General features: G+C 28.4%; 1 protein-coding gene across 1 annotated transcript; it reads left to right on the plus strand.

The window, feature by feature from the left end:
• Positions 1 to 1097: 1097 nt before the first annotated feature.
• Positions 1098 to 4116, plus strand: LOC100204765 (uncharacterized). The gene is made up of 2 exons (XM_065803337.1): positions 1098 to 1565; positions 2939 to 4116. The coding sequence occupies exons 1-2, from the start codon at positions 1510 to 1512 to the stop codon at positions 3936 to 3938; spliced, it is 1056 nt and encodes a 351-aa protein (XP_065659409.1). The 5' UTR covers positions 1098 to 1509; the 3' UTR covers positions 3939 to 4116.
• Positions 4117 to 22761: the final 18645 nt, after the last annotated feature.

A 22761-nucleotide genomic window follows, 5' to 3' on the forward strand; every position in this document is an offset into this window, starting at 1 on the left:
CAAAGAAACAATTAGCATTAATTATGTGTGAATTCACAAAACTAAAAACCTTTATTAATTGGCTAATAAAAAGCCAGTGAAGTGTTTTCACCTTTTTCCTTTTAGTTGGCTCTAATCCATTCTTACATCATATATACTTGACAAGTAATTCATGCGTAATTATTATTTAATTAAATTAATTTGAGTGCATCGTTATTTTTAGGAATGCGAATATAAACTCTCTTTTGTCTAAATTAGCACAAATTAAAGTTTTTCAACAATAAAATGTCTTAAATTGAAATTATAGTTTTTGAAGTTAGAGCTATGGAAAGCTTATAGTAACTTCATTTTTAAATAAACTTTTTCTCTAAGAAATATTTTGTAATAGAATTTATAAATAGAATTGTATTTTTATTATTATTAACTTAGTAAGGTTTTAGAATGAGTAAAATGTTGCTAAAAAAAGTTAAAGAAAAAAACAACAACAACAAAGACTTGCTCATTTTAAGCTTTTCTCCCTTTTTTCCGAGCTGCTGTTTAAATTTATTTTTAACCCCATTTATTTTTTAATAATCAATTGATTATATCAGTAATGCATCAGTATTTTGTTTAGATTATAATAACAAGTATTTCTATAATTAATAACCAGTTTAATGTAAAAACCAACTTCGTTATATTTGTAAATATAAAATAAAAATTTAGATGAACTTTTTTTTTTCTCTATGAATGTAACATTACATTTAGGCGTTATCGTAAAAGTTATTCTTATGTTTTTACAAAAGAATTTTATATATATTGCGTAGAAAAATATTTGTTAGGTTTTTTATACTTTATGAAATATTCGTCTTTGTTTGAACAAATGAAAATAATAATAATAAAAAATATTCTGTTATGTTTTTATAATCTTGTTTACATTTTTTTTTTCTTTCTTTTTTCTTATTGTCGCCGCTTTTCAGTGAAGAGGAAACCGTCTTCTATTATTATTATTGTTATAATTTTTTTTATAAATTTCTAAACAACATTGACGGAGCATGTTTTCTATTTTATATTTGTACGCTAAAGAAAAATTCATCGCAGAGCTTTAGCCAAATTAAAACTTTAAAAATAAATAAATGTGAAAGCATTAATTATTCAACAATAAGGTCGTGCGTATATTTATTTGAAATTTATAGAAATTTTCAATTCAACTAGATTCTTTCAATTAAAAAAATTGAATGATAAAGGCTTCCAAGCAGTGCTTATCATCTAAATAAATTGGCATTTATAACACCTGTATTTATTTAGTATCTACGGACGAGAGCAATATTTACAAGGCTCATAAATCGACTATAGATCGAAATATTTATTTAATTGAGTTTAATTCTAAAGTTTAGAATTTACAAGCGTATTTATAAAGATTGTCGCCACGTTAAAAAAAAACAAACGATTTTTTTTACGTACATATCTCTATATTATTTTTAAAACATTTGATTGGAATTAATTTTTTTTTCACTATTAAATAAAATATTTCGTGAGTACTTACATATTTATATGAAGATTGATATAATGAACGAAACAAACTTAGAACCTGTCAACAAAAAAAAAAGGTAAGAAAAAAAAAACTTATTTTTTAATAAAAATTTTAGTTTGAATTTTTTATGAGTATTCTTTTTTTTTTTTTTTTAATTTAAAGTTGCCATTTAAAATTAATTATTATTTTTATTATGATTTAAAATAGAGAAAATATGAGCTTCAATACTTTACCTATATAAACTCTCGATGTTCATTTGTATATTTGCATTATAAAGAGAAGGTTCATTTTTTTTAATAAACTCTTTACTTCTATATCACCCACTATGGGAAGAAGTTAACTGTTTTCTACTTTTTCTTCTCCTCCCCCCATATTTGCTCTAAAATAAACAGCCGGTTGAAGCTAAATTGGTGTTTTATTATTTATCAACTATGTTGGTATTAGTTAAAATTTGTCCGATCTACTTTTTTATCGGATGATAGAAAACACGTGATCATAAAGACTAAGTTTAAATCAAACAACCCCTCTATCTAATTTTCATCTATAGAATGTTGGGCTTGAGAAATGGACTTCAAGGTACAGCTGGTTAGCGCGAGATATAGAGTTTATAGTCAACAGTGTCAATTTTTTGGCTACAAATGGCAGTATTTGCTTTCATGTTATGTTACGGCCAGGTAAAGTTGGTACTGCATTTTAGTAAAGCTTATTCTTCGCAACAAAACGGTCGTGACTTAATGTTTTATCTTTAATGTTTTTCTTTGTATCTTTCAGAATTGTGACAAATAGTTGGCCGAGTAATTCCATTCAATTATAAAATAACAAGAGAAAAATGATTTAAAAAACTCGTCTCTATTTCTTATTTTGTTTACTAATAATCGTAAAATGAATGCAACGTTTCTTTACTCAAAAGAAAAAAAAGTAAATAACAAACGCCTAAATAATATAATAAATTAATATAATAAATAATAATATAAATATTAATATAATAAAGTACAATTTTTTTTTTACCCGTTATGATATATAACGTAGTTTTTGTTTTTTATTTTTATTTCGTGGGCTGGTAAATTAATTGATTCATTATTAAAAATAAAAACTGCCAATAAACTATTTTATATGTTTTTTAAAATTAAAATTACCGAAAATATCAATTTAAAAATATTCATATGCCATATTGAATAACGAAAATAATTGTTTACTAGATTATTATTAATAAAAAATTTTAAGCAAATAGAGTTATTTGGGTGGTTACTTAAAGCGGTTTTATCATAATATTTTATCAAAATAATTCATATTTCCATAAGTTTTTAAATTTTTGTCTAGATTGACACAAAATATAATTTTACTTTAAAAATTATTATCTATAGATAAACAGTATTTTATGCGTCTTTTTTATTAAAATCAACAAAATTACAATTTAGAAATTGAACGTTTTTTGTATTTTTTATATAGGTTTACGATGATGCGGACTGACGAAGAAATTCATTATATAAATGGAAATAGCGATTCCGATAATTACAAAACCAACTTTGATGATCACTCAGGCGATGCGAACTCAAATCATAATGACGATACCCCTGTTGTAACACATGGGGATATGGATATAAATAATGGAGATTCTTGCGGTTTAAACTTTGAAGATGATATGTTACCTTATACACCTGAGTTTAAAAAAAAAGGGCAACGTGGTAGACCGAAGAAGGCAAACGAGTCTATGGAATGGAACGATGAAGCTTCCGAAGCACTCATCCATTTATGGCAAAGCAAAGAAGAATTATACAACCGGCAACATCCTTATTTTTATGTTAAAGAAGCTAAAGAAAAAGCTATTGAATCAATTCGGCTTTCGCTTGAAAAAATGGGTTTTAAAATTTCAGCCAGTCAAATTTTTAGCAAATTTCAATCTTTGAGAACATATTTTTGCAGCCAACGTACTAAAATAGCTTCAGCGCGAAAAAATGGAGTTTGTGACGAAGAATACTTGGAAAGTAAATGGAGGTTTTATAAAAGTTTACAGTTTCTTGACGATAATATGAAGCAAAGAGAAACATACGCTACGCGCCCAAAATTTAGCGATTCAAGCTATCCTTACGATGGACTAGGGCCTAATGGTACCTTTTCAAGAAGCATGGTTGTAAACGAGCTTTTTCAAGACAATGGCAAATACGACTATCGTGACGACAAATATGATTATCAAGAAGAAAAAGAGTTACATAGATCTGGTAGCAGTACTCCGCCTACTAGAAGTATTATTAAAATTGAACCACGAACTGATTATAATGATTTAGTCAGAGACGAGGATCAATCATTCGGCGAATTAATAGCTACTATGATGCGGCAAATTAGATGTGGACAACAAAAAGATCTTTTAAAACTAGAGATTCAGCAGCTTATCATTAAAGCCAAATACGCAAATACAAACGATCATCGAAGTGACCATTCCCGAGATTAAATTATTTAAATACTTTCAAAACCTTAAAGTAAAACTTATTTGATAATACATTTAAATCTGGGCTTTAAGTAGTAAGCTACGAGTCTTTGAGCATCATTAATAGAAAAATTTATTATATATATATATATATATTTGTAAATAGTGTCAAAGTTACTAAGAAATATTTTTGTGACCTGCATATTTATGACTCAGCTAGTTCATGGGCTGTTTGAACTTAATTAAATTTTGTTTTTATGCTTTCTCTATAATTTCTTTATATAGATATTTTTTTAAATGTTCAAAGTGTTTCTGTTGGAAAAGCAAAACTTTGTTTAAGTTTTTTAAGTCTGGACTAATATTTTTTTAGTTTATAATTTCTGTTTACATTTATATCAAGCTCAAAAACATCAGGTTTGGCTAGAACGCATTATTTTCTTTATAAATCAAAACTTAAATACTGATTTTCTGCAACCTTGCTAAAATGGATTTGAGTGAGTGTGTGTGTGGTGTGTGTGTATACATATATTATCGTCTGTCAGTTAATACCCCCTGTCTGTCAAATATACATATTTTTTATTTTAAGTGCTCATACAAGCGCATCTTTTGGTAAAACATAAAACATCACATGTGCTAACACGCTGTATATACCTAATGCAAGTGTATACAGCGTATGTACATATATTAGGGTATCTTTTAATTGAGACACAACAGTGTGTTTCAATTAAGAGATCGCAAATCTAGTAATATTTCTTATTCAGATTCTATTCAATGAAAATTTAAAAATGTCTAAAAATTAATAAATTCTTAATGAGTTAATCAGTTTAAACTTCTTGAAAAGATTTGGAGGTATTACCACAGTATTACTAAAGAACGGAAATAATTGGTTCAGGAAAACCAAAATCATAAAATCCTTCTTTTTCAAAGTCTCATTTTGTTTAGAGAAAACAGATTATTGTACAGTTCATAAAGACAAAAAATTAAAAATTTAAAAAAATTTTCCTCTTAAGTTAATGTATTATAATTATTTATATTAATATTATCTTATTATTATTTCAAAAAAAAGATTTAAATAAATGTTTGTAAATGATATACCGCAGCCGTGGCGCAGTGGTTAAAGTTTTCAATCAAGAATCAAGAGGACCAAGGTTCGATGCGGATTCCGGCCAGATAACATTGGTTATATAGGAGGAATGAACTCCCTTTTATTAACAAAAATTGTTTTTAACAATTTTTGTTAATAAAAGTTTAAGCTTTTAGCTCCCTTAGGAAAAAACATATTCTCATTGTAAACTTGATAGTTTTTGCTACATAATAGTTATTACTCCAAAATGTTTTATAATGAAACAAAAATATTTCTATAATGTATATAATTCCTGTGAAATAAAATTTTGTGAGACTCTTTCTAATCACTTAATTGGTTAGTTCTTAATTATGAGTCTTTTAATTAAAAGATGGAAATAAAACGTACAAAGTATGAAGAAAAAAAAGCTTATTATTTAAACACCAATATAAATTAAAAACGTAATCCAAAAAAAATCAGGTTTATGCGGAAACTTCATGGATCCTAAATTGGAAAAATCTCACTAAAATCTACGGAAAAAAAAGTTTGTTCTCTACTGTATTGCTTACGTTATATTTTAAGATATATCCCCTATGTAATCAAGACACTTTGATTGAAACTGTTTCAATAACTCCCGTTTTATTTCAATAACTTTTTTTTATCTTGTTTTATCTTACAGCCTAAAGATTTATATATATATATATATATATATATATATATATATATATATATATATATATATATATATATATATATATATATATATATATATATATATATATATATATATATATATATATATATATATATATATATATATATATATAATAACCGCTTATGTTATTTAGAAAACCTCAAATTGGTCAATAAGTAATATAAGCTTTATGAACTTGCTGGTATATATTGATCAATTTGAGGTTTTCTAAATAATATAAGCAGTTATTTTGATGATTAATTACGTCACGTTAAGAAATGTTATGTAATGCGAGGGTAGATTGTGTTATGTAATGTAATGATAAACGTCACTTAAAGTAGGTGTGTAAGATGGGAAATCTGATGAAGCGTAACAGGGTGGGTGTAAATTTTATAATAAAGCATTTTTTTAGTTTTTTTTTATAATGAATCTTAAGAAGAAAGAAAAAAATACATGGTAGTATTAGAGAAAACCAATTCAACATAGGAGATAAATGTAACCGTAGCGCAACAGTTAGAGCTTTGGCCTCAGAACTGAATGTCTGATGTTCAATCTAGGAACATCAGATATTGCTTTGTATTTTTTGAATCGACTTTATGTGGTGATAGCAGGAATCAATGTAATTAGCCATTATCTCATTAAAAAGCTATTAAATTTTTTGCGTTGTTAAAACGATAATTTAAACGATAATAAAAACGATAATTTTTATTTACTTGACTAGATTATATATTTACTAGTCGAGAAGGAAACATCGTAATAGCAGAGCTAATCGAGACGAGTTCCCTTCGTATCGAAGTACTACACATTCGCTGAGTAGGCGGAGCCGGGATTTAAACCTGCTGCTACGGCCAATAATTATTCCAAACTTTTTAGCAGCACTAACATTCAAATATTATTATCACGCATGAATAAATTTGTGCCGCGTAATTTTGATGTTAAAATAATGAAACTTCATTTTTCATAAAGAAAAATATGTTAGTTAAAAATCCGTTATATTTTCGTTTGAAAAACAATCCATAGAAACATTTAATTTTGACTTTATGTAAAGAAATTATTTGTGTGTAATATGAGCAAGCTCAAATTACCCAGTGATTTTTTATTGAAATTAAGGTAGAGCGGGGCTAGTTGAGCAGAGGGGCAAGCTGGGCACAAGGACAAGTTGGGCAGTTAAAATATCTCAAAAGCTATGCATCGCATGACAAAACATCTAATGGATGAAAGTTATAAAATTAGAAAGTTAGCACACTGCGCAACAAAAGATTGCTGAAAAGCTATTGAGTAAGATACACGGGCACTTTTTCTATTTTGAACCAAAAAAGTAAAAAAATTTTTTTTTTGCTATTCTTCTTTTGTATGCTTGTAAAAAATTTTATCTACCGTCACATAAGTATTTATAATTTACCAATTTATCGGACTTTTGATTAAAATTAACTGTTTTTTCTTAAGTCTTACTGTTCTTTTTAAAACCTAACTAATGCGTCACCTTGTCTGGTAGGGGTAAGTTGGGCAGCTTTGAGAAGAATAAATAAAACTGAACTATCGAACACAAAGAAACAACTTTGATGAGAAATAATACAGTGGCACATTGTTTATATATTTTTTTAAAAGTAGTCATTTTTAAATCGGGTTTAAAAGTTCAAGATAATTCTATAAAGTTTAATTTTTTTATTTCATGACTAACTGTCTTACTATTTAATTTTTTTCTATTTTTTTTTACTTACGTCGTTAAAGTGTACAAAAACCAAGTTATTATTAAGCCATTTGTTTGCTGCCATTTGTTTAAAAATTTTGATTAATAATGTTATTTGTGCTATTTATTTGTTTTAAATTTCAAATTAAAGTCACGCGCCATACTTTCTATATAAATGGTAGCTAAACTACATTATGATAAAAGCGTGGAATTGACCCCGTAAGTAACGATAACTAAATTGATTTAAGATATATAAATAAATAGATGAAATAATCTTTTGAATAATTTACGCTAAATAACAACTACTTAATTTAATTTAAGAAGCCAGTTTATGTAGGTTAAATATTTAGCTTGAAATATTCAACTGAAAGCAACAGGTTTAGTGCAATGTTTTTTGCGTCCCGTAAGTAACACAGCTTATAATCAACTATAATTCCTAAATTTATAATAATTGATCGAAATTTAAATATACAGGAAAACAAATTAATGTTTTTTGGAAGATTCATAAATATATAAACATATAATCTGTTAAAATAAAAACTATATATCAAAAAATATGTCAGTGGATCATGAGTAGAGATCTCTAAAAACTGTTTATTAAAAAAAGTTATGGATCCAGCATACTTATTTTTGAAAATATTCCAATTTTTCCTTAAGGTGCTCATAATACCATAGTCTACCCTAAATGACCGAAGTTTCATGGTGACCGAACTTAGGCGATTTTATGGTATACTAGAAACAGTCTAAATTGAAATCGCCCAGTATGTAATTGTTTTCTTTTTCTTCGTTAGTTTTTTTCTATTTGACCTACTGTATCTTTGACGTACTGAATTTTCAACCTTCTGAATATTCAACCTACTGTATTTTCAATTTTATAACTAAGCCAATCCGGTATGTATTTTGTATATTTTGTTTTTATTTAAATACAAGCCAAATTTGATCAGCCTTGGGGCAGTGATTGAAGCGATTTCTTCAGAATCGGGAGGTGTAAGATTCAATGAATGCTTGGAAAACTTATTGATCGTTAATTTAAAAAAAAAAAAAAGACTTTAAAAACACATACCAGATAATCGGTTGAATATTAATTTATCTCAAATTGGTTGAAAATGAAAATCTATAAAATTACGTCGAAAGATAAATCGGTCGAAAACGGAAACGTCATAAATCGGTTGAAAATAAAAAAAACTATAATCGGTTGAAAACAATTTAGGCCTTAGTAGGTTATTTGAATGTTAGCTACACTTTTAAGTAGATGCTCTTTTCGTAGAACAACTTAGTAGGTTGAGATTTTGGTAGGCCTAGCTATCTGACACGGTCCACAGTCGTAGGCCGATATCAGCAAGTTTTTAAAATATTTTTAGCTTGTTTATTGATGCAACCGTTAAAATCTCATCTTGCGTCTAATATACGTAAAAAGTATTCCTCCTCTTTGCTTATTAACATTAAGCTCTAAAAGCACTATATTAAAACCTCGTAAACGGACATAAGAGTTTGATTTACAGTTTCTTATTAGAGTTTGGTTTTTGTAAAATCTTCTGTACACCAAGTTTCAGTTTCATTTAAACAAATATTAAAAAAATATTCGGTTTTGCAAATCATTTTTAAAAAATATTAAAATTTATGTTAAACTTCTCATATTACTGAATACATAGACATTAAAATAATCATAATTATCGTCATTTTAAAAAGTGCTTTTAATTTTGTCTGGATAAAAGTAAGAGCATTTAAATATAGATCCATTAATCTCATTAAAATAATTAATACCTGGATCAGATTCACCTCTTAATTTTTTTTTTAGGTGCTCCAAGAAGTCCTTAAGGTCTTATCACAGAGTACCGAGCATTCTATGGAAGTTCACGCCTCCTTCCTAACCAATATCGCAAAACTTGCTCAGAGGTGGGGTTTGAATCACGGATCCTTAGTTTCTGAGGCAAGTGCGCTACCACAGCGTCATGGCTGCTCATAAAGTAAATTAAAAACATTAGTTTGAAATAAATTTTATACCTTTTCAGAATCACTCCTATACACGAATCCATTTTAAATGTTTTTTTTAATTTTGAATATATTTGGAGGTTATTTCCATATTTGTTATATATATATATATACTCAACCGGCATTTGGTCTCAAAAAAACGTCTTTTGAACGTTTAAAAGAGGTTTTTTTAGGAGCAAATGCCGTATGTATGAGCAGCCGTAGCGTAGTGGTTAGCGCACTTGCCGCAGAAACTAAGAAACCGCAGAAACTAGAGATCTGTGGTTCAACGCCACCTCTGAACAAGTTTAATAACAAGGGTAGGAAAGAAAGCGTGAACTTCCTTTCAAATGCTCTTCCGCTGTGCACAGTGACCCTTAGAACTTCTTGAGGCACCGAAAAAATAATTATTAAAAAATATGTACCGTGGGGTGCAAAAAAAAAGCCATACTAACATTTTTTCTTGATTTTTAGTATATAATGTATAATGAAGCAAAACTAAAAAAATTGGATGTGGTAGTGAAAAATCTTGGACAGATATGTTTATATATTCACTAATATTTATATAAATAAAATCTTTAAAAAAACGGATTAATACAGACAGATTTATTATTTTAGAAAACAACAAACAGATATAGAAATTAGACGAATTATAACAGAAGAATTGAAAAACGTTTTAAACAACAAAACTCAACTATTAGTAGATAGGTATAAGAATTATAAACACACTGATTTAGCACAAAGAATTATATAGGTATAAGAATTATAAACACACTGATTTAGCTGAAAGGTCTGTTGCATTTGCAAAAAAGCCTAAAACTTCAAAATAGGAAGATCGCCATATTATTAATGCCATCGAAAAAGATCATAAAATAACATGTTGTAAGATAAAGCTAGATTTGAACCTTTCTAATATTTCAACATGGACAATGTCTTGTTAAATAAAAGCATCAGTTAAGTTTTTTGCTGGAAAGCCAAAAAGCCCTTTGTTAGTGAAATCAATTGCAAAAAAAAATTGAAGTACATTGAGCACAAAGATTGGACATGAGCTATGGGCTAAAGTTATTTGGAGCAATGAGTCTTCTTTTGTGCTATTTTATATTGTTCAATCTCGTTGCTCGAAATTAATTTGGGAAAAGTTCAACCCCAAACATGCAAGGCAATCAATAAACATGACAAAAAGATTAATGTTTTGGGTTGTTTTAGTGTACACAAAGTTGAAAAGCTTTATTGGGTGAAGGCTACCATGAACCAACATTTGTACCACAAAATCTTAGTTAATCAACTTGGAATCAACTTGAAAATCTTAGTTAATCAACTTGGAACTTGAATAGAAGAAATTTTCCCTAATAATTACTAAATCTGTCAACAAGATAACAATACCAAACATACGGCATGGTTAAATAAAAGATACCTGGAATTAAAATTGATACCAGGTATGCTTTGGCCAGCACAGTCTCCTGATTTAAATCCTATAGAAATTCTTTGGTCTTTGGTCTATAAAAATTCTTTGGCTAATTGAAAATTGCAAGATCGTAGGGCAGCAAATAAATATGAGCTGTTCCAAATTCTTCTTGCTGGTTGGAATACTTTGCCAAATGACATATTAAAAAGACGTGTAGATAGTATGCCTTCTAGATCCGCAGAAGTCATAAGAAACAAAGGATGGCTAATTAAGTACTAATACAGCTAAAACTTGAAAAATACTTTACAAATCCTAATTTCTTTTATTATATGCAATCTACAATAATAATGTATACATTTCCATAAAAATTGTCCTGAATTACTTTTATTATATGAGTTTAAAACATTTTTTGATCAAAAAATTGACTGTGGCTTTTTTATGTGCATCTTTCCCCCTATGTATATGTTATGGCTTTTTTGTGACCCCATGTTCCTGGGTCATAAATTGTTGAATACATGTACAAAAAGTAATTAAAAAAAAAATTAATTCGTTTTTCTTGTTAAAAATAGTTTCCCAAAAATCAAAAATTCGCATTTACCATGTATTCGTATAGATAAATTTTCGAAAAATTTTATCATCACTATACTTTAATTTTCTTAATTAATTTAATTTAAAATTATTATGTAGTTTTTAAGTATTTAACAGTTTATTGTTACATAACACTCTAAATCACAAATAAATATAAAATTAGAAACTTAAATAACAATTCTACAAGTAAGAAAAGCTACTGTAATATATCAAAAAAAATGTTGTTGTGTAGTGTTCAGCTTATTCAAAGCGTAATATACAATTCTTATGCTTTGTTGGGCAAAATAAACCTAAGCTGGATGTTCTCTTTCTTTTTACAGATATCAAAAATCTAGAAGAAACTTGATAGCTTGTTCTGCACACTGATTTATTCTGGGAATTTCCAGTCTCGATGGTTCTTGATTGCAAAACTTTTTCACTAAGCTTAACGTTTTTTCGTGACCTTGCAAGCTGACATAGCTTCCGATAGTCATCTGAATTGTACATTTGGTCAGTAAAACAATGGTTCGTCCATCTGTAAAAGATGAATTTACAACTGTTGGGTGGTGAGTCTCTTCTCTCTTGTAGAAGAATAAATGCCGAAAGAGCTAGTATTGCTCGGGAATTCCGTCTTGCATTATTTAGTTTAGGTACTTTCTAAAACTTCACTTAAGGAATTACTCCAGATTCTTTAACAAAAGCCAAACACTCGAATTTAATGAAATATAAATTTTATATCATCATGCCATTCTGCTGTTTCTGTTGACACCTCTTTACCATTCTTGGAAACCTTCCTGAGCTGTTCGTACCTAGCAAACAACTGACGTTCAAGAAACCTTGCCATAACCCTCATTTGGGTTCGCGTAACGTTTGCAGCAAACGTTATGTGAACCTACATGAATGTAATGACAACGTTTCTTAAACGTTAATTGTCAATTGGGTATACACAATTTTCCAGAACTTTTACCGAACCTTCATAGAACGTGCTTGAACGTATGCATCGTACGACGAACGTGATCGAACGTTTTGTGTTAGCTGGGTAGTTCTTTAAAAGTTGCGGGATGAACGGAAATTTGATATTGAGTGACATGTTGTTTCCTCCAAGTTCTTCATTCATCACTACGCGAAGGACTCGGTCAAGAACTTGATGTTGAAAAACCGCAATTCGAACCTTGTCATAGTAAAAATATGACTATTTCACTATGACAAGGTTCTAACTGCATTTTGGGGGTATTTATTTTTCAATGAAGAGTGAAATATTTTTTAGTTACAAATAGTGATAGGGAAAGGTTGCGTTAGATGAGGAGGTTCCTAAGATGATATAACCTCTTTTATGGGTAGAATAATGATTTTTTCGTGAACTTTTTTGGTTAAGGATACTCGTACAAGTTCGACGGTGTTATTTATTTTAATTTCTTGGATGTATTGTTAGTATTTGATTGTTTTACTGTTATAAAAAGTTATCATCCCCGTTATAATTTTTTATTATTCAATATTTTGTAATTACGTCAGAACGAAACAAGATCATCAAAAATTTATTACATCCACAATAATTTATGCTTATCTACTGCTAATTCCATGGGTTATATGAGATAATACATAAGTTGTTGTTATGCTATTTAAATTATGATAGTACTTAGGGAAGTTGCTTAAGATTCTTCTGACGATAAGATCAAATGATCTTATCGTCAGCCTAGTTTGTATTTGAAAAAAAAAAATGTAATTTATATATATTACGTCAAATGTAAACAAAAAACTTACGAAAAAAAAAAAAAAAAAAAAAAAAAAATGATACGTTTTCAGACGCTCAAGATGAGAAGCGGCTTTTTAAGAAAAGCACGTTTTTTTAAAGCTGTTCTCCGCGGAGCTTTATTTAGGTATTTTAAGAGCGAAAGTTTTTTCAAGAAATAGTATCGCAAACTTTTCTTGAGATCGGATAGATTTATTGTTTTTTTTATGGTTGAGATATTACTTTTTACTTAAGTATAGTCTTTAAAGATTTAATTTTTTTTCGTGATTATTTTTTTGTTATTTTGAGTTCCATTAAAAAAAGTTCATCTAAAGGCAAATGCTTATGTTATGATAGGCGAAAAATATTATCAATTGATACTTATACAAATTAATTAAGCAGACATACACATAAAAAATCTACGATGGAGTTTTAATAAAAGTAAAAAGTTTATTTCTCTTGACAAAGATTTACTAAAAGATATACTTTGAGCATTTTTTTAAACCAATTCAATTACTTAATTTTAAAATAACTAAAAATAAATATAAAACAATATTCTAAAGATATAAAAAATACACTTTCAATAACATTTTTCTAAAAAGATCAATTTACATCTTACCTTCATAAATTTATTTGGCGTCAACATTTTAATAGTTTCCAAACATTTTAGGCATTTATTTTTTGCCTTTAGCGTCATGTTTAAACCGAAAATTTTCATAGCCGCGTGTTTTAAAAACAAATTAGTCCAAACAATAGTTTATCCTATTTTCCATAATCCTATTTTCTATAATTAATAAATATATAAATAAAATAAATACCTAGATATTGTATTTATTTATAACCAAATGTTGCATTTATTTTTAAAGGAATAAAAATAGGAATATTTAATTATGTAAAATTATGATACTATTAACAATAAAATAAATAATAACAAAATAAAAGCCTATAATAAAAACTTAATTAAGAAAATCAAGCAATAAAAAGAATTAAATACCGTAAACCTTTGGCCAGCGGGGTAACTTTGGTAAGTTTTTAAAAATTTTAGTTAAACATCTGTAACTTTTAAACAGTTAAGTAATGTTTTACTATTTTTGTTTTATTTGTAAATGCAATCTTACTTGCTTAAATTTTGATCTGAAGTTTGATGCAAATGCTCTTTACTACAAGTGAAAAGAATAAAAACTACATCTTGATAAAACACAATCATAAACTGTAAAACGGAATGTTGTCTGGGCGAAGATAAAAATGATAGCAAACAACTCAGTTTTTCTTCTGTTTTAAAGACAAACGTTCAGATAAAATTAGGCGAAAAGTTTTTGGCTCAAGTAACAACATTCGGGTTTTTTTACAGGGTGGTCAAAGTTACCCCGTAGGTTTATACTCTTTTGGGGTAACTTTGGCCAAGTAAATAATATTCTTTTTTAAGTAGTCTGATCGTTAATTATTATAACTATAATATTTTTTTGAATTTATTTTGAAAAACAGTTTTTAGCATGAATGTATTTTAGGATTTTAAAAAAAGTATATTTTCTTGTTAAACTATTTGTCGTTGTTGTTGCTAAATCATAATTTTATTAACTTTATAACAAAACTAAAATTTATAGACTCTTATTTTTAAATTTAATTGCAATTTAATAAAATTATATAATAGTTTAATAAATTACTACATTGCAGTTTGCTTGTGTTGTTTATATTTACTTTTATTTAAAGTATAATACCTCGTGAATATAACAAGCATAGTGTTGGAAAACGTGCATACAACACTTGTTCTAATACCATTCTTTTGAAAGAGTGTATGGGTACAATTAATAAAGGTATGTCTATTCATCAAGCCTTAAAGAGGTTTAGTATGTATGGTTTAGTAGGTTTGAAGTCAAAGCAAAAAAATGCATTGGTGCACCAACCATATTTACTTATGATGAGGAGCAGTTATTTTCATCTATAATCAAGGTTATGTGTGATTGGGGATTTCCATTAAATAAACTTGATGTTAAAATGTTATTAGCTGGTTAATTAAAATCGCAAAATTGTACTGTAAAAATATTTAAAAACAATGTTCCTGGTGATGATTGGGTCTCAAGTTTTATGAAACGTTCACAGTTAACCCATAGAATTGCATCAAATATTAAAAGAAAACGTGCAGCTATAAACAAAGAACAATTAAAAATTTATTTTGACAATATTAGACTTGAGCTTGAAGGAATTCCACCTTGTAACATTTGGAATTATGATGAAACAAATTTTCAGGGTACTTAGTTCCACGTTTCATAGCAACATTTTTATTTCCAGACCCTGGAAATAAAAATGTTGTTATGAAACGTGGAACTAAGTACCCTGAGAGAACAATGAATAGCAGTCAGGCGTTATATTAAATTTTATTTTGTATTATTATAAAACTTGACTAAAGTAATACCTGCTTTGAAGTTGAAGGCCCATTATTGATGCTATCTGTTGGATCATTTATGATATTTTGATGAATATAAAAAAAGCAGTCACATGGTTAGCTTCTGTACCTTTTTCTACTCTAATATACTTGGAAACGATTTTATTTTTTGATTAATATTTCAAGTTGAATCTAGCAATAAGCTTTGGAGTACTATTACTCCTCCACACTTTATCCACGTTATTTTTCTATTGCAAGTACCTACAATGTCAAATACTGAAGTCGACTATTTTGATAGACCATTCATTTTTTGTTGACCATTAGAAGAATGTGCCCAATTTAAATCTTCTGATATATAGTTGTCCTTTACTTATTTCTGTTAAAAGCAAGTTATTTTAAATGCTGCTTGATCTTCTTTGAACATAGCTGCATGAACAGTAGCGCTTCGTACACGTAAATTATTAAACCTAATTAATTTTAAAAGTATAGCACGATATCCAAGCAGTGCACCAGGGCCTTGTAGTTCTATTTTGACAGCATTTTGAACACCTTCAACCGTTGCATTTTTATCAATGGTATATATTTTAAATGTTGAAGATGCCTATCAAGAGTTCTTTCACTCCTTGCTTATTGTGGAAAGTTAACTTTTATGTTAAGTCTAAAATTTCTTAAGATTATTTTACGTAGCATTCCAAGCTTTCCATTAAAAGTTACTTTTGTAAATTAGTCACCATTTTATTTTATTTTATTTTTTCACGGCATTTGTAAACAAGTAAAGCCGTATGGCAATGGAACTTTTTTTCCTTATGGCAACGATGGGCTACCATATAACTCTAAAATTATCTGTGATAAAAAAATCGTCAGAAATTTATTTTCATTTGATGAAATCAAAATTCAATCAGATTTGATGCTTGACATTCTGGTGACTTGATTGGATTCGTTAATCTTAGAGATAGGGCCGCCGAGAGCTTTAATGACACCCTGGGCATAGCAGCAATTTGGTGTCCTTATGATCATGCATATTTTTAAAAAAGAATTTAAATTAAAAGCATATACAGTTATGCAGTCTAATAACCGTGTTTTATTTCTAATACTGTTGTTTTACAATATAAATAATACTATAACACATCTTACTGATAAGAATTAATAGACAGGCTCTTCAAAATTAATATTGAAAATACTCTTTTCTAGCTTTCTTACAAGCAAAATATTATAATTATTATGTCATCTAACGACAGAAATGTACCCAGTTCATTTTTGACATGAGTATCCCATTGATATTCTAAAGCCCAGTGGGCACGTCTTTTGAACGTTCAAATGATGTCTTTTTTGGGTCTCGTGCCGAGTGATCCTACAATTTTTTTTTTCAATTTTTAGTTTTACTTAAAGGTCTTTCAACTTCTGTGACAGAAAATGGCGTGTTAAAAATTAAGTGTTAAAAATTCGAATTAGTATGCATATAGAAAATAAAAATATTTATTTAAACTATTAAGATGAAAAATATCTTTTATGAAGTTATCTTCTGTATCCCAACCTTTTATTTTTTCAATTCTTGACTTTTTAACCAGATAAAGTATGATCTTAAAGATATAGTTTTCACAATGCCAAATCTAGATTGAATTTTTTTGAATGAATCGATCAAGCGCAACGTTGAAGATATTTCCTTCAAGCTGATGTTCAGGCATTTTGTTAAAAAACAAACATTTGCAGGTTCATCGTGATTTTGCTATCATCATTTGTTTTGCCAAAAATTCTATTTCATAACCAAGACGAGTCATCATGGGTCATCATGGGTCATCAGTGCAGTGGTTTCCTGTAATCGTTTCGCAATTTGTTTTATAGCGTCAACCTGATTTGATCGCCTGGTTTCCAAAAGCTTGTAAAACTTCAATCTAGCGGGACTGCACCTGAAGGATAAAAAATATCTTACATTTTTTTATTTAATAAATACATCAATAAAACCTTATTTTTAGTTTTAATTCGTCAGTTTGCACACATTTTACAATGTTATCCTTAAGTTCTAATAAGTATATATAATTACGATCTGACTGGGGCAGTAGAAAATAAAATATTTTAACATCAAGCTCCTTAGTGAAATAAAAATTTTACAAGTTCTTGTATTACCCAGTGGGCACATAGACGTCCAACGAACGTCTGTGCTTGCTGGGTATACAAAATAGAGAAATTAAAAAGTTTGAAATAATTTAAACATTTAATAAAAAAATTATAAAGTTTGCAAAAAAAATATCTTTAAAAAAAATAAAAAAACTAACAAATCGGTACATTCATGTGTCGTAATATAACATAAATATAAAAATAACGTTTTATATAACGTAAATATAAAAATTTACAAATCGGTACATATGCGTATACATATTCAATACAATACGTAATATATATTTATACATATTTAAATATTTAAAAGAGATTCAGAATTTAAGAAGAATTTAAGAACTTAACTTATACATAACTTTAGTACTGGTGAAGGAAAGCGACGCTTAATTTTCCAATGCTGAAGATCGAGATTGCTGCAGTACCGATTGACATTGCCCCTAAGATTCTGCAAAAATTAGTATGGTAATAAATGTAGTCTGGTAAGTCATAAAAGAAGAACAAAATAAGCCGTGATGCAAGAACTGATCTTTGAGGGACGCTATTAGCCACTTTTTCCCGCAAGGACATTTATTCTCCGATTACTACTTATTGTTGCTCATCGGCTAGCCGATGAGCAACAATACAGTTTAATAGCTGTCAATGATACAGTTTAATAGCTGTCGTCAAATGCCATAAATATGAACTTTATAAAAAAGTCATTGCGTGACACTTTGTTAAATGCTTTGGCAAAATTGGTAAAAATTATGTTAATCAGGTGTCCACGGTAAACTGCCTCCGAAAAAATGTTGCGGGATTAAATCAGGTTTGTTAAGCAGCTATTATCCTGGCGCCCGGGAGCGTATTTTTCTTTTACCCCTCTCTCTCAGCGGCCCTGCTTAGAAATACAGATCTAAATTATTGTATTTTTCATGTCTTGAATGAGTTACAAAACATGTTTTTGTATATTATGTTTGGGGTTATTTTCAGCTTCAAAATACGCTCTAACAATTTTTTGCAACTACTAATACAAATGCCAGTCAAATTTTAAAAATATTTTGGAGGCAGTATTATTTCTTAAAGTTATTTCTAAATTATCTTATGTTTGTGCCATATGTTATAATGGAGCATCTGCTAATTGAAAATTTTACAAAATGCATGAATATATTGACAAATGTATTGATGAAGATTTAGTGTATCACACCTTTTTATGCATTTGAAAGATTTGGTATTTATTTTATTTTATTTTCTGATTTATTTGGATTTAAAAATAAGAAATACAAAAAGGTGATACAGGTAATATCAAAATTACTCTTATGTAACATCGAAAAAAAATAAACAAAAAAAAGCAAGTTAAAATAGAGTCCAATGGTGATGAATATTGTACTTTTTTAAATTTGATTTGAACAAAGACAAAGTGGACAAGTAAACAGTATAATCAGGTACAGAATTCTATTTCTTGATAACTCTTTCACAGTAGAAAAATCTTCGTGTATCATTTTTACATGTATTACGTGAATATTGTTTTTGTGCGTGACATCTTGTAGGATAGTAAGATATGAAAAAAAACTCGGAAAAAGGTATCGACAAGGTTGTGTATAATTTTATAGGTCATTACAAGATCAAATTTTATTCTACGGCATTCAAGGGATTCTAAATTGAAGATATTGAGTCTCGAAGAATAACCTTTATAAGGGATACGACATCTTTTACAGACACTTCTAGTAAAGGATTTCTAAACCTTCTTTAACTAACGTATATCTTTTAAAAGATGGGGATTCCACATAGAGGTACAAGATTCTATGATAGGTTGAACATATACTTTATAGGCTTTGATTAGAAGTTTAAATTTGTTACTGATGAAGAATTTTAAAAGTAAGTAGGAACAATAATGTGTCTTGCTTGCAATGAAAGAACAGTGAAAATTTCGTATTCAAAGATACAATTATACCGATATCTTGAATTAAATTAATGGATTCAATTGGTGTAACAATGTTCATTGAGTATGAATTTAATAGTAAAGAACTGTTTCCATAGCGTAGATGAAAACATATTTTGGTTGCGATATTAAGTTTCCAAACTTTAGACCATTCTGAAAATATTTTTAAGGTATTGATGAGGTATATGTTGTTTCCATCATTGCATGCTTGATATAACTTGCTGTCATCAGCAAACAACTTAATGTTGCAATCACCATCAATACATGAAATTAGATTATTTATAAAAACTAAAAATAAGATGTGTCCCCAAATAGTTCCTTGAGGTATTCCGCTTTTTACAAGAATTTTTTTTTGAATACAAGTTACCAACGCAGACACATTGAGAACAATTTGTTAAAAAATTGGTAATCTAGTTAGCAATTTATACTGGATACTATAACAATTCAGTTTGAACAGTAAATTAGAGTGAGTCACAGAATCAAAGGCTTTCTCAAAGTCTATATATACATTATCAACTATCTTTTTATTATTAGCAGCAGTGGTCCACTCATTTAAGGTTGTCAACATCTGATTTGTGATTTTTCACAATCATCTACACTAAGAGGACCATCTGGTCGTAATAGTGGTGCAATAGAACTACAGCATTTAGTTTTTGCTTTTACAAAAGAATTAAGCTTTATTAAAAATATTACCTTTATCGACTAAATCTTTCTCTCTGAAAATACAATATTTATTTATTTCAGCATCGTATAGACGAGAGCAAACCTTATATTTGATATGAATGAATGTATTACCAGTTCTTTTGTATTCTCTATAGAGAATGCGTTTTTTAGAGGCCAATTTTCAAATGGTTAGAGGATGGAAGTTATTTTTTCTATTCCAATGTACTGGAACATGTGCGGAAATAGATGAGTTTAAATATTTACAAATAATTTGCCGAAATACTTCAACATTTTGATTTTGCTTGGCAAGCATATATCAGTTTATATTTTGTAAATCGGATTGTATGGCGTTGTAACCACCTTTTTAAAAATTGTATTTAATTGATTTTTTAATTGATTTAGATTTCTTCAAATTACAAAAAAAAAAAAAAGATCATACAGTGGTCACACGTGCTTGTAAATGGGGCAATAGCTTCTACATTAAAAGCTTATACATTTTTTGAGTTATTGGTTAGTATTAGGAGGTTATTATGTTGGGTATTATCAGATACAAGCTGGTCTAAGTATTTTGCAGGCGCTACTCATTAAATGATGATTTTAAGGAATTTTATTTTATTTAGGTAAGCAATGTTTCTGTATTTATTTTTAAAAATTATGATTTGTGAAAAAAAAATTTATTTTAATAATTTTTTCTAGGAAATAGAAAAAAAATCTAAAATAATGTAGAGTTATGGAAAAAAATTTGTTGAGCTCATGATAAAATTTTTTTTGAAAATTTATTTGAATAGAGAATCGAAGCAGTTACAAAAGTTAATTATGGCTCATTTTGACCTTAACCTTTTTCATGTCGATCTTATCCTTACGGATGATGTGGGCCTCCGATTGGTTTGGGCCTTTCACTTGCAGAGAGCTTTTAGGTTTTAAAGAATTTCTAAAGATTTTTTACAAAAAGAAAGTTATTTTTTTATCGCATTTCCCAAAGGGGTTTATAGTTATATAAATTCCTCGAGTATTGATACAACAGATTCAAGCGATACAAACAAAAGCCAAAAAATATACCTCGATGAGATAAGTACCACTGGACTGACAAAAAAATCAAAACTACTCATCTCGTACAATTTATCGTTTCAAATCAATATCGTCAGCAAGTTGATGAATCAAAAAACATGTAGATTGACATTGCACTGTAATGTAAAAGTGCTACCTAGTTTGTGAAAAAAATAATAATAAAATGAATTGTTATCTGCTCGAATTTCAGCCAGAGAATTGCCTCAAGAACTAAAATTAAAACCAGATGAAATCAAGTTTATATCCCAGTAAACTCTCTCATGGCCCATACATAATTATCAATGGCTTATAAGCGGCGCCACCGCGCCAGTGATGTTATGTTAATTACAACATATTTCATCGTACAGTCTTTGCATTATTCACAATTTATTCAACACTTTTCTGCTATTAAAGCACGAAAAGTCGATTTTTTTTGAACGTTTTAAAAATCAGCATGAATGTGAAATTTGCCGGTCTGAAAAGCTTAATTCCCGCAAAGTTTTGGTCATAGTAATTTATGTGATTCTAAATGCATAATGTACATACATTATACATTACGTATTAAGAATCTCGTAAATTTGTTAGGAATATAATTACATAAATGTATTAAGAATTACAATTAATTTAATAATTTTTTGGTTCATTTCCTAAAATATTTTGCCTTTAGCGAAGCAAGCGATGAGCCTCCAGCCTTTTTTTCGTTGATGCGCCTCTTTGCGCTGGGCAAATGATTTTTTTTGTTTTTTGTTTAACCCATTAAGTTTGCTTTTTCTATAGTCTCCAATTACCTAAGGCCGGCTTTTTTTTGAATCAATCGCTTCTGATTCACAAAAACTCTTCTGATTCAATTGCTATTTTTGTAAGTATTTTTTAAATAAAATTATATTAGGCACAAAATAAGAAAAGGTACCAAATTTATGACAAAAAGTTATTAACAAAATTGCAGAGAGCTTACTCGCTGCTTAGTGGTGTGATTTTTCGTTGTTGTTTTTGTTGCTCACACCGTTTAGCCAAATATATAACAAATATATAAACCCAAATAAATAACGTTTCAAGAGGATTCGGCAACAGCATTATTGTTGACAATTCTTCAAACTTTTAACGGATGTGTTTTAAAAATGAAGTTATAGAGAAAAAATGGCTTTGACATTAGGCCTAATCAAACACTTCTTTAAATACTAAGATAAAAGAAATATAAGATTCGTTTTGAAATAATTAGGTAGACTTCACCATAAATATGGAGCCCTATTAAGAAATTTAAATTTACGGAAATATGTTACTATAATTGAACCATCATCGAGCTTGTTCTATGTTGCAATTTGAATCCATAACTTAAAAGGTTTATCATATGAAATCTCTCAGATGAATCTTTCTCTCCACATTGGAGAATAAAAGATTAAGAGTTGATGTGACACAAATAGACAGATTTATTAACAGCTTCGTTGTTTTAAATTGGTGTAATGCTCCAGAAATTAGTGAAAAATCTATCACAAATAGGAACAACAAAAGATATATTAACTGCAATCCAAAAAAATCTAATTGCTAACATATTTTTTTCATAAATAGAATAGTGGCCAAATGGAACTATTTACTACAAGTTGTAAA

The sequence above is a fragment of the Hydra vulgaris genome, chromosome 08, assembly GCF_038396675.1.
Source record: "Hydra vulgaris chromosome 08, alternate assembly HydraT2T_AEP".
NCBI classification, from domain to species: Eukaryota; Metazoa; Cnidaria; class Hydrozoa; order Anthoathecata; family Hydridae; genus Hydra; species Hydra vulgaris.

Coding starts and splice junctions, on each gene's coding strand:
- LOC100204765 (XM_065803337.1), top strand. CDS start 1,510: ATGAAGATTGATATAATGAACGAAACAAACTTAGAACCTGTCAACAAA. Junction 1,566..2,938: donor CCTGTCAACAAAAAAAAAAG/GTAAGAAAAAAA, acceptor TTTTTTATATAG/GTTTACGATGATGCGGACTG.